Source organism: Pseudophryne corroboree, chromosome 8, assembly GCF_028390025.1.
Source record: "Pseudophryne corroboree isolate aPseCor3 chromosome 8, aPseCor3.hap2, whole genome shotgun sequence".
NCBI lineage: Eukaryota > Metazoa > Chordata > Amphibia > Anura > Myobatrachidae > Pseudophryne > Pseudophryne corroboree.
Genome location: NC_086451.1, coordinates 384,849,760 through 384,862,448, shown reverse-complemented (window position 1 = coordinate 384,862,448; position 12,689 = coordinate 384,849,760). Strand labels below are relative to the sequence as shown.

Sequence of the window (12,689 nt, the reverse complement as noted above, 5' to 3'; positions counted from 1 at the left end):
AGAATTATCGGTAAGTAAATTCTTATTTTCACAATAAGAATTTATTTACAAATGAGGGCAATACACACACAGCCAGGAGCAGCCATTAACAAGTCAAGTGAGTCAATATATAATGGGAGAAGATACATAAATACACTTTTTCTGTTTGTGTATGGTTTGGCAACTGATTATTTTTAAATGTGTCAGGTGTTATCCTTGTACTAACATTTCTTGCAAACTTCTCCACAGAACTCATTCTAAAACCAGACGCTGCAACGACAGAACTTGCCCCGACCTCCACTTCTGTCAGATTACAACATACAACCAGATTCAGCACAACAGTAGGACCACACTTCACGGCCTCATCTCCTGCGAGTAGTACTTACAGGAGAATGAGCACCCCTGCGTATGTTACAGCAGCCCCGGTCCCCAAGCCAGCAACTCCCAGAAAAGGAGTAACAGTTATTCCAAAGATGGAGAAAAGTGTAACAAATGCTAGGAAAGGAGGGAGGGTCACTGCCATTCCGCGGCCGACAAGTCATTGGATTCCCACCAAGGGTTGGCAAAGTGAATTAAAAGACGTTTTCACCACCAGAGGAAGATCCCCATCAAGATATACCCCCCACCTAATGACGACAGCACAGACGCCCAGAAAAAAAACACAAGTTGTCAGAAAAGTTGGAGACAAGAAGGGTCATGGGGTGAGACGAGGCAAGAAGAAGGTAGTGAAGAAGCAGAAGGTGAAGGTCATCAAGAGATTAAAACATGGGACTGTACGTCTGGTTAATGAGGACAAGCAGCCTGACCGCGGAAGGGTGGAGATTTACATCAACGGAGAGTGGGGGACAGTCTGCAATGATAGGTTTGACAGCAAGGCAGGTGCCGTGGTCTGTCAGCAATTGGGGTACCCTTATGTGCTGAAGGTAGCTAGAAAAACAGAGTTTGGGGAAGGCAAGGGGCTTAGAATTTTGTTAGATGAGATAAAATGTGAAGGGTGGGAGAAAACCCTTCTGGAATGCAGAAGATCAAAAATTGGGGAACATGACTGTAACCACGAAGAAGATGTTGGGGTGGTGTGTGGTATGGAGGAGAAGCATTCAGATAGCGACCTGTTATTATAGAAGGGGGCAGGTGAGTGGTTGTTTGGGATGTCTTGAAAATCTAGAAAGACTGCAAAATGGGAGAAGGGTTTAAACATTTTGGACAAGAGAACTATTCCCAGGAGGCTACACAAAACCATCTGTCCCAAGCTGGAGAACATCAGTTCTTGGGCAACTCACAGAATGAGAATGATTCATTATTCTTATTGAACCACTGATACTAGAGGCAGCATGACGTTATTGTAAGGTGCATTCTTTACATAAAGATGGCACTGCTACTTCCTGCTGGAAAAGTGCTTAAATGTCCTCAGGAGGGCGCCACATGCAAAAGTAATTTCTGGATGCTGTACATAGGATACCTCCTGGATGTAATATACACCCTTCAATAAAGCAGCCGGTCTGCAGTTTTATATGGTGTCAAGGGCAACCTACTGGACAGGTACTTCTCCTTTCTCTTCTGTGTAAAAATGGGGACAATAAATCCAGGTTACAGTATGAACACTCATTTCACACAATGCACACACTCAGCTGAGTCTATGGAAAGATGCAGTCGTGTCCCCAATCTCTGGCTGATTATACAGTATGTCACATGTCAGCTGTTGTGAAACCTGCTGTGCACTCAGCAGAAAGTCATTACCGCTGTGAACCGGCTATTACTGCAGTAAGCAGAATCTAAACACACAGTGTCCTCTTGGAGACGTATAACTGTACAAAAGGCACACATGCTCTTTCAGTATAGATATTACACCATAGTGCAGTTACGGCTTTATTTCTCCTCCATAGAGCATGCAATTCAAGCTTATTTCAAACTACTACTATTATTGCATAGCTGTCAAGAGTCAGCCTTAAGGTACGTGCACACTAGATGACATTTTTAGCGATATGGACTATTCCGTCGCATCAGAACTATATTGTTTAAAAACCTCCAGTGTGTACACACTATGCGATGCCAATGTGCGCACCCACTCGTCTTCAGTGACATTCTCCATCGGACTGCATGCATGTCCGACGATCGGCATCGCCGACGAGCGACATCGCTGACGAGGGCCATGCTACCAAATACAGCAAGGCCCCTGCTGGAGCATGCAGTGATGCAGCATGCCGCATTGCAGTAAGATGAGCATGGCTACATATGTAGGTACCAGGTAGCTGTGCAGGATGCTGGAATAGTGGTTATATCAGCAGGTATTTGCAGGTATCACTGAAGCTAAGTGGAAGACTACTGTCTCACACAAGATGGCTCTGCACATGCTCAGTAGTAACGTCAGCGGCCATCTTGGTACAGATAATGAAAGAGTAATGGAGTCAACACATGCAGTAGTCATATTACTGTACTGAAATACTTGCATGTACATGTTGTGCTGAAACTGTAGTCGCATATTGTTAGTTCCTATTATTGTTACTTGGTCAGTCAGTGACTGACAGGGGACTAATGGTCCGGTCCTGTGCTTCCACAACATTTGGGGGACCACAAAGACAGGAGTAAAGTAGTGGGGTATTGTGAGACATCAGGGCCGAAACTAGGATTTTCGTCACCAGGGGCAGGCAATAGTTTGCACGCCCCCCCCCCAAAAAAAAAAAAAAACAACAACAAAAAACAGTACAACAAACTCTGTCAGACTAAAATATCAGATTACCAGGAAATTTGAAAAAATTAGATACTATTGGACAATATTCCCCTATGTGCATCAAATGCCCTAAGCGTCACATTCCCTGCCAGTGTGTTCAACTACATGATCCACTGTGTCCCCCCATACATTGCACTATTTCATAACACTTTGTCACTGCACTACATTCTCCTATCCACTGCACTACATCACTGTACTACATCCCCTAAACGCTGAACTACATCACTACACTACATGCCCCTATGCTCTGCACTACATCATACCCTATATACTACACTACATCACTACACTACATCCCCTTATATGCTACACCACATCAGTGCACTACATGCCCCTATATACTGCAATACATTATTACACTACATACCCTATATTCTACACTACATCACTACACTACATCCCCTTATATGCTACATCACATCAGTGCACTACATGCCCCTATGGGATCAGTACGAAATCCCGGCGGTCGGAATCCCGACAGGGTGGCGAGCGCAACGCAGCCTCTTGCGAGCTCGCTGCGCTCACCACGCTGTTGCCACGGTGCCTCGCTATGCTCGGCACACTAATTTATTCTCCCTCTATGGGTGTCATGGACACCCACAGAGGGAGAATATGTTGGGATTGTGCCGGTCGGGATTCCGGTGTCGGTATTCCGACCGGATTCCGTCCGGCGGGATCTTGACTGCATCCCGCCCCTATATACTGCAATATATTACTAAACTACATACACTATATCAGGGATGGCCAACCAGTCAGAGGCAAAGAGCCTGATAAGATCCGTAGTAAAGGGCAAGAGCCACTATCATGCGCCTACGGCGCGCGGTCAAAAATGGGGGCATGGCCTAGTTTTCACAAAGCCACACCCCATTTTTGTGCGCGAACCTTTCGGTATGACATTTGTAGGAGTATGACCTTGTGTCATAACCCCGTTTTTAGTCATGTTGTACAGTGCCACATACATATAATGCCCCAGTACAGTGCCACATACATATAAAAATGCCAATAAATGGGTGCCTCCACAGTGCCAGATACATATACCCCCCTCCACAGTGGCAGATACACATATGTCCACACAGTGCCAGATAAAATAAGATTTTAAACCTATCGGTAAATCTTTTTCTCCTAGTCCATAGAGGATGCTGGGGACTCCGTAAGGACCATGGGGTATAGACGGGCTCCGCAGGAGACATGGGCACTATAAAGAACTTTTAGTATGGGTGTGCACTGGCTCCTCCCTCTATGCCGCTCCTCCAGACCTCAGTTAGAGAAACTGTGCCCAGAGGAGATGGACAACATGAGGAAAGGATTTTGTTAATCTAAGGGCAAGATTCATACCAGCCCACACCAATCATACCATATAACCTGGAAAATACGCAACCAGTTAACAGTATGAACAAAAAACAGTATCAGTCAAAGACCGATTCCAACTGTAACATAACCCTTATGTAAGCAACAACTATATACAAGTCTTTCAGAATTTAGTCCGCACTGGGACGGGCGCCCGGCATCCTCTACGGACTAGGAGAAAAAGATTTACCGGTAGGTTTAAAATCTTATTTTCTCTTACGTCCTAGAGGATGCTGGGGACTCCGTAAGGACCATGGGGTTTATATACCGAGCTCCAAACCAGGCGGGAGAGTGCGGATGACTCTGCAGCACCGACTGAGCAAACGCAAGGTCCTCATCAGCCAGGGTATTAAACTTGTAGAATTTTGCAAAAGTGTTTGAACCCGACCAAGTAGCTGCTCGGCAAAGCTGCAATGCCGAGACGCCTCGGGCAGCCGCCCTAGCGGAATGGGCCTTTACCGAATTTGGTAACGGCAATCCAGCCGTAGAATGAGCCCGCTGAATCGTGTTACAGATCCAGCGAGCAATAGTCTGCTTAGAAGCAGGAGCGCCAACTTTGTTGGCTGCATACAGGACAAACAGAACCTCTGTTTCCTAACCCTAGCCGTCCTGGCTACATACATTTTTAAGGCCCTGACTACATCCAGGGACTTGGAGTCCTCCAAGTTCCCCATAGCCACAGGCACCACAATAGGTTGGTTCATATGAAATGAAGAAACCACCTTAGGCAAAAATTGAGGACGAGTCCTCAACTCCGCTCTATCCACATGGAAGATCAAATAGGGGCTCTTGTGGGACAAGGCCGCCAGTTCGGACACCCGCCTTGCAGATGCCAAGGCCAATAACATGACCACCTTCCACGTGAGAAATTTTAATTCAACCATTTGAAGAGGTTCAAACCAGTGAGATTTTAGGAAACTTAACACCACGTTAAGGTCCCACGGTGCCACTGGGGGCACAAAGGGGGGCTGGATGTGCAGCACTCCCTTCACAAACGTCTGGACTTCTGGGAGAGAAGCCAATTCCTTCTGGAAGAATATAGATGGGGCTGAAATCTGTACCTTAATGGAGCCTAACTTCAGGCCCATATCCACTCCTGTCTGTAGAAAGTGGAGAAAACGGCCCAGATGGAAATCTTCCGTAGGAGCATTCTTGCTTCACACCAAGATACATACTTCCTCCAGATACGGTGATAATGTTTTGGCGTCACCTCCTTCCTAGCCTTTATCAGAGTAGGGATGACTTCCTCCGGAATACCTTTCCCAGCAAGGATTTGGTAACGTAACCGCGATAAGTCTTGGAACACGCAGGGCCCCTGCTGCAACAGGTCCTCCCTGAGAGGAAGAGGTCACGGATCTTCTGTGAGCATTTCCTGAAGATCTGAATACCAGGCCCTTCGAGGCCAATCTGGAACAATGAGTTCTGCAAAGTTCTGCACTCTTTTTTGTCTTATGATTCTCAATATTTTTGAGAGGAAGAGGAGGGAACACATAGACCGACTGAAACACCCATGGTGTCACCAGGGTGTCCACCGCTACTGCCTGAGGGTCCCGTGACCTGGCACAATACCTCCGAAGCTTCTTGTTGAGGCGTGACGCCATCATGTCTATTTGAGGAATTCCCCAAAGACTTGTTATCTCTGCAAAAACTTCTTGATGAAGTCCCCACTCTCCTGGATGGAGATCGTGTCTGCTGAGGAAGTCTGCTTCCCAGTTGTCCACTCCCGGAATGAAGACAGCTGACAGAGCGCTTACGTGATTTTCCGCCCAGCGAAGAATCCTAGTGGCTTCCGCCATCACCACTCTGCTCCTTGTCCCGCCTTGGCGGTTTACATGAGCCACGGCTGTGACGTTGTCTGATTGAATCAGAACCGGTAGGTCGAGAAGAAGATTCTCCGCTTGTCGTAGGCTGTTGTCTATGGCCCTCAATTCCAGTATGTTGATGTGTAGACAAGCCTCCTGGCTTGACCATAGTCCCTGAAAATTTCTTCCTTGTGTGACTGCTCCCCATCCTCGGAGGCTCGCGTCCGTGGTCACCAGAACCCAGTCTTGAATGCCAAACCTGCGACCCTCTAGAAGGTGAGCACTCTGCAGCCACCACAGGAGAGACACCCTGGGCCTGGGGGACAAGGTTATTTTCTGATGTATTTGTAGATGGGATCCGGACCACTTGTCCAGAAGGTCCCACTGAAATGTCCTCACGTGGAACCTGCCGAAGGGGATGGCCTCGTAGGCTGCCACCATTTTTCCCAGAACGCGAGTGCATTGATGGACAGACACTCTTTTTGGTTTTAGCAGGTCTCTGACCATGTTCTGAAGGTCCTGGGCTTTTTCCAATGGGAGAAAAACCCTCTTTTGTTCCGTGTCCAGAATCATGCCTAGGAATGATAGCCGAGTCGTTGGAACCAATTGAGACTTTGGCAGATGGAGAATCCAACCGTGCTGTTGCAGCACTCTCAGGGAGAGCGACACGCACTTCAGCAATTGATCTCTCGATCTCGCCTTTATCAGGAGATCGTCCAAGTATGGACGATCACCTTGGTAAAAATCCTCGGGGCCGTGGAAAGCCCAAACAGCAACGTCTGAAACTGGTAATGACAGTCCTGTATAGAGAATCTCAGGTACTCCTGATGAGGGGGATATATGGGGACATGAAGGTATGCATCCTTTATGTCTAGTGACACCATAAAATCCCTCCCTTCCAGGCTGGATATTACAGCTCGGAGCGATTCCATCTTGAATTTGAACTTTTTCAAGTACAGGTTTAGGGATTTTAGATTTAAAATGGGTCTGACCGAACCATCCGGCTTCGGGACCACGAACAGGGTTGAATAGTACCCTTTTCCCTGTTGGACTAGGGGAATCTTGACAATCACTTGCTGTTGACACAGCTTTTGAATTGCAGCTAACACTACTTCCCTCTCCGGGGGTGAAGCTGGCAAGGCCGACTTGAAAAATCGGCGAGGGGGCACCTCTTCGAATTCCAGCTTGTAGTCTTGGGAAACAATTTCCATCGCCCAAGGATCCACGTCTGAAAGAACCCAGATCTGGCTGAAAAGTCGAAGACGTGGCCCCACTGATGCGGACTCCCTCAGTGGAGCCCTGCGTCATGCGGTGGATTTTGTAGAAGCCAGGGAGGACTTCTGCTCCTGGGAACTAGCCGAAGCAGGCGTTCTCTTTCCTCTACCCTTACATCTGGCAAGGAAGGAGGAGCCCCGAGCTCTTCTGGACTTATGCGACCGAAAGGACTGCATCTGATACTGTGGAGTTTTCTTTTGTTGTTGGGGAACAAAAGGTAAAAAGGTAGATTTACCCGCGGTAGCTGTGGAAACAAGGTCCGCGAGCCCATCCCCAAACAACACTTTACCCTTGTAAGGTAAACCTCCATATGCTTCTTTGAGTCTGCATCACCCGTCCATTGGCGGGTCCATAGAGCTCATCTCGCAGAAATAGCCATGGCATTGGCTCTGGAACCCAGCAGCCCAACGTCTCTTTGAGCGTCCCTCATATATAAGACTGCGTCTTTAATGTGGGCTAAGGTCAATAAAATGGTATCCCTGTCCAGGGTATCAAGGTCAGCTGACAAGGTATCTGTCCACGCTGCAACTGCGCTACATACCCATGCCGATGCTATTGCTGGTCTGAGCAAAGCACCTGTATGCGCATAAATAGACTTTAAAGTAGTTTCCTGTCTGCGATCAGCAGGATCCTTGAGGGCTGCCGTGTCCGGAGACGGTAGCGCCACCTTCTTGGACAGGCGTGTTAAAGCCTTGTCCACCCTGGGAGAGGATTCCCAACGTACCCTGTCCTGTGCAGGGAAAGGATACGCCATAAGAACCCTTTTGGGAATCTGCAGTTTTTTATCTGGAGTTTCCCAAGCCTTTTCAAATAACTCGTTAAGCTCATGGGATGGGGGAAAGGTTACCTCAGGTTTCTTTTCCTTATACATGCGCACCCTCATGTCAGGGACAGAGGGGTCATCAGTGATATGCAAAATATCTTTTATTGCAATAATCATATACTGAATACTTTTTGCCACACTTGGGTGTAATTTTGCATCATCGTAGTCGACACTGGAGTCAGAATCCGTGTCGGTACCAGTGTCTGCTATTTGGGATAGGGGACGTTTTTGAGACCCAGAAGGGCCCTGTGACCCAGTCCAATCCGTGGATTGACTCCCTGCTTTTTCCCTGGACTCTGCTTTGTCCATTCTCTTATGTAATGAGGTCACACTTGCATTTAACATATGCCACATGTCCATCCAATCATGAGTCGGCGTTGCCGACGGAGACACACCACTCATCTGCTCCACCTCCTCCTTGGACGAGCCTTCCGCTTTAGACATGCCGACACGCACGTATCGACACCCCCACACACACAGGGATATATCTATAAGGGGACAATTCCCCAACAAGGCCATTTGGAGAGACAGAGAGAGAGTATGCCAGCACCCACCCAGCGCCAACTGACACTGGAATAAAAACCCAGATATAGCGCTTTTTATATGTATAATAAATGTGTATACACTCACTGCGCCTTACAAATCCCCCCCCCCCCTCCTCTTTCCAGCCCTCTATCACCGTGTTCAGCAGGGGAGAGTCCAGGGAGCCAGCTTCTCTGCAGCGTTCTGTGGAGAAAATGGCGCTGTTAGTGCTGAGGGATCAAGCTCTGCCCTCTCCAGCGGCGGGCTTCGGTCCCGCTCCAATATACAAAACATAGCGGGGGATTTTTTCATTTACTGCCTCCGCAGCCTAATGTACCCTGTTGCCATTCCAGAGGTTTATATTGCTGCCCAGGGTGCCCCCCCCCCTACGCCCTGCACCCATCAGTGCCTTCAGTGTGTGTGTAGTGTGTGGGAGCAATGGCTTACCTCAGTGAAGATCTGAAGTCTTCTGCCGCCTTGAAGTCTTCTTTTCTTCTTATACTCACCCGGCTTCTATCTTCCGGCTCTGCGAGGAGGACGGCGGCGCGGCTCTGGGACGAACGGCGGGGTGAGACCTGCGTTCCGACTCCCTCTGGAGCTAATGGTGTCCAGTAGCCTAAGAAGCAGAGCCTATCATTTAAGTAGGTCTGCTTCTCTCTCCTCAGTCCCACGATGCAGGGAGCCTGTTGCCAGCAGTGCTCCCTGAAAATAAAAAACCTATCAAAATTATTTTTCAGAGAAACTCAGGAGAGCTCCCTATCTCCTCTGGGCACAAAATCTAACTGAGGTCTGGAGGAGGGGCATAGAGGGAGGAGCCAGTGCACACCCATACTAAAAGTTCTTTATAGTGTCCATGTCTCCTGCGGAGCCCGTCTATACCCCATGGTCCTTACGGAGTCCCCAGCATCCTCTAGGACGTAAGAGAAATATATGCCCCCAGTGCCAGATACACATGCCCCCACATAACCAGATACACATGCCCCCACAGTGCCAGCTATGCCCCCAGTGCCAGATACACATGTCCCCACAGTGCCAGCTATGCTCCCAGTGCCAGATACACATGCCCCCACAGTGCCAGATATGCCCCCAGTGCCAGATACACATGTCCCCACAGTGCGAGCTATGCCCTCAGTGCCAGATACACATGCCCCCACAGTGCCAGATATGCCTCCAGTGCCAGATACAAATGTCCCCACAGTGCGAGCTATGCCCTCAGTGCCAGATACACATGCCCCCACAGTGCCAGCTATGCCCCCAGTGCCAGATACACATGCCCCCACAGTGCCAGATATGCCCCCAGTGCCAGATACACATGTCCCCACAGTGCGAGCTATGCCCTCAGTGCCAGATACACATGCCCCCACAGTGCCAGATATGCCTCCAGTGCCAGATACACATGTCCTAACAGTGCCAGATATACCCCTAGTGCCAGATACACATGTCCACACAGTGCCAGATATGCCCCCAGTGCCAGATATGCCCCCCCAGTGCCAGCTACACATGTCCTTACAGTGCCAGATATACCCCTGTGCAGATACACATGTCCCCACAGTGCCAGCTAAGCCCCCAGTGTAGATACACATGTCCCCACAGTGCCAGCTATGCCCCCAGCGCAGACACACATGCCCACACAGTGCCAGCTATGCCCCCAGCGCAGAGACTCACATGCCCCTACAGTGCCAGCTATGCCCCCAGCGCAGAGACTCATGCCCCCACAGTGCCAGCTATGCCCCCAGCACAGATACACATGCCCCCACCGTGCCAGCTATGCCCCCAGCGCAGAGACTCACATTCCCCTACAGTGCCAGCTATGCCCCCAGCGCAGAGACTCATACCCCCACAGTGCCAGCTATGCCCCCAGCACAGATACACATGCCCCCACAGTGCCAGCTATGCCCCCAGCGCAGAGACTCATGCCCCTACAGTGCCAGCCATGCCCCCAGCGCAGACACACATGCCCCCACAGTGCCAGCTATGCCCCCAGCGCAGATACACTTGCCTCCGCAGTGTCAGATATGCCCCCAGTGCCAGATCCACGTCCCCACAGTGGCTCGCTCCCCCCCCCCCCCCCAAGTGCTGCTCACCATGCTGCTGCTGTGAGGGGAGGGGAGGAGAGCGCGCGCCTCTCCTGTTCCTCTGACTCCGGTGGCAGTGTATATCTTCCATTCAGCGCCGGCCCGTGAGCCAATCAGAGCTTGCGGTCCGGCAACCAATCAGGAGCCTTAGCTGCCGGACCGCGAGCTCTGATTGGCTCATGGTCCGGCACCGAATTGAAGCTAGACATTGCTGCAGGAGTCAGGGCAGGAGAGGAGCGCGCTGCGTTCTTCTCCCCTCTCCTCACACACCGCTGAGAGTCCTTTGAAGTAGCGCAGCGGTGGCCGGGAGTGGATCGAGCTGCATGCGGACGATGAAAGTGCCGCATGCGGCTCGAGAGCCGCGGGTTGGCCCCCCCTGCCCTATATGGTACACTACATCACTACACTACATCCCCCTATAAGCTACTCCAAATCCCCCCATCTGGGAGGCAAAGCGGAGCTTGATACTGCTAACTGAGAGCACAGTGCCCTTCTATAGCTTGTACAGTGCACTGCACGCTAGTCGCATCACTGCGTGGCAAAGAAGAGAGTTTAAGACCGTAGCCGGCATTGAAGAGATCCCAGGTACTGGAGCTCACCTGCACAGCATTGGAGCCAGCTATGGGCAGACAGGTGGGTCAGAGACATTGCCAAGGGTACTGTCTGGTGCCTCACTGGAGCAGCACAGCACTGCCGGTAAAAAAAAACAACAGCCTTTTAAAAAAACAACCTGTACCTCTGTAACTCCTTGGCGCCCCCTCAAATCCTGCACCCGGGGTGCATGCCCCCTTAGGTCCCCCCCTAGTTAAGGCCCTGGAGACATATACCAGTGCTCACTTCAGGCATATCAATTTATTTAATGATTGGATCGTTCATTAAGCAGCCATCTTTGTTTGAAAAGCACAGAAGCATAACCTCTACCACACGGTATAAAATGCTCTGCTCCTAAACTTCCCACTGAAATTACAGTTATCCGTCCTAATTTAATTGATGTTATTCATTACCTCAGCACAGGCAACTGCAGCTGTAAATTAAGAGGGAAGCTCTGATGCAGAACATGATGGGCCAGATGTAATGGTGTCCGAGTTGGCTGGAGGTGCGGGTTGACGGCCGATCTCAGATGTTTTTCTAAAGTGATGACCATTTACAAGGCAAAACCATGCCTTGTAAATGATTGCCGCTTTAAAAAAAACTTCCGGGTTCGGGCGGCAACCTGCAGCTTCGGGCGGCAACCTGCAGCTTCGGGCAGCTCGGACTGCATTACATTAGAATCGTTGGGCGGATGTAATGGCGTCCGAGATCGCTGGCATCCCACACCCCAGAGATATCGGACGCCATCACATCCTGCCCGTTGTATGTGTTAGAAGTAGAGATGAGCGGGTTTGGTTCCCAGAGGACCAAACCCCCCCCCTCCCACACACACACACACACACACACACACACACACACCCCAAACATCCCGTTTCGAGCCCAGATCCAAGTCCGGCTCGGGACTTCCTGCCATACTCGGAAACCAGAACGAGGCAAAACGTCATCCTCCCGCTGTCAGATTCTTGCAGGTTTTGGATTCCATATAAACAGCCGCACGACGCTGCCATTTTCACTCTGGACTTGGAAAGTGAGGGAGACAGACCTCTGTCTCTCTGTGGGTGGTGGCGTCGGGTGGGGTTAGTGTGTGCTCTGTAGGGGTGCTGCTCTAGTCACTGTGGTGTACCTGTGCTGTTAGGGGTGCTGTCCTGGCTGTCACTGGTGTTTCATGTGCCGTTACGGGTGCTGCTGCTGTACATGGGTGTTGCTGACTTGCTGTCCTGGCTGTCACTGTGTTGTACAGGGGGCAGGGGCACTGTCCTCCTATATGCTGTAAAAACATAGGGGTGCTGCTGTTAAAATAATATTACACTGGCTCTGTATAAAATTCAGGGGTGCAGTTGTTAAAAATTAAAAGCACATTGGTCCTGTATGCTGTAAAAAATATAGAGGTGCTGCTGTTAACATAACATTATAGTGGCCCTGTATGCTGTAAAAATTCAGGGGTGCAGATGTTAAAAATTAAAAGCACACTGGTCCTGTATGCTGTTATAAAATATAGGGGTGCTGCTGTTAAAATAACATTACACTGGCCTTGTATGCTGTAAAAA

At 49.8% G+C, this 12,689-nt stretch overlaps 1 protein-coding gene across 1 annotated transcript in view; it reads left to right on the top strand.

Moving 5' to 3' along the window:
- Positions 1–1,506, top strand: part of LOC134949205 (HHIP-like protein 1) — a 104,744-nt gene extending 103,238 nt beyond the window's left edge. Inside the window, exon 9 of the mRNA XM_063937655.1 lies at positions 229–1,506. Coding sequence (XP_063793725.1) covers positions 229–1,100 — 872 coding nt within the window. The 3' untranslated portion in view covers positions 1,101–1,506. The remainder of the gene's footprint in view (positions 1–228) is intronic.
- Positions 1,507–12,689: the final 11,183 nt, after the last annotated feature.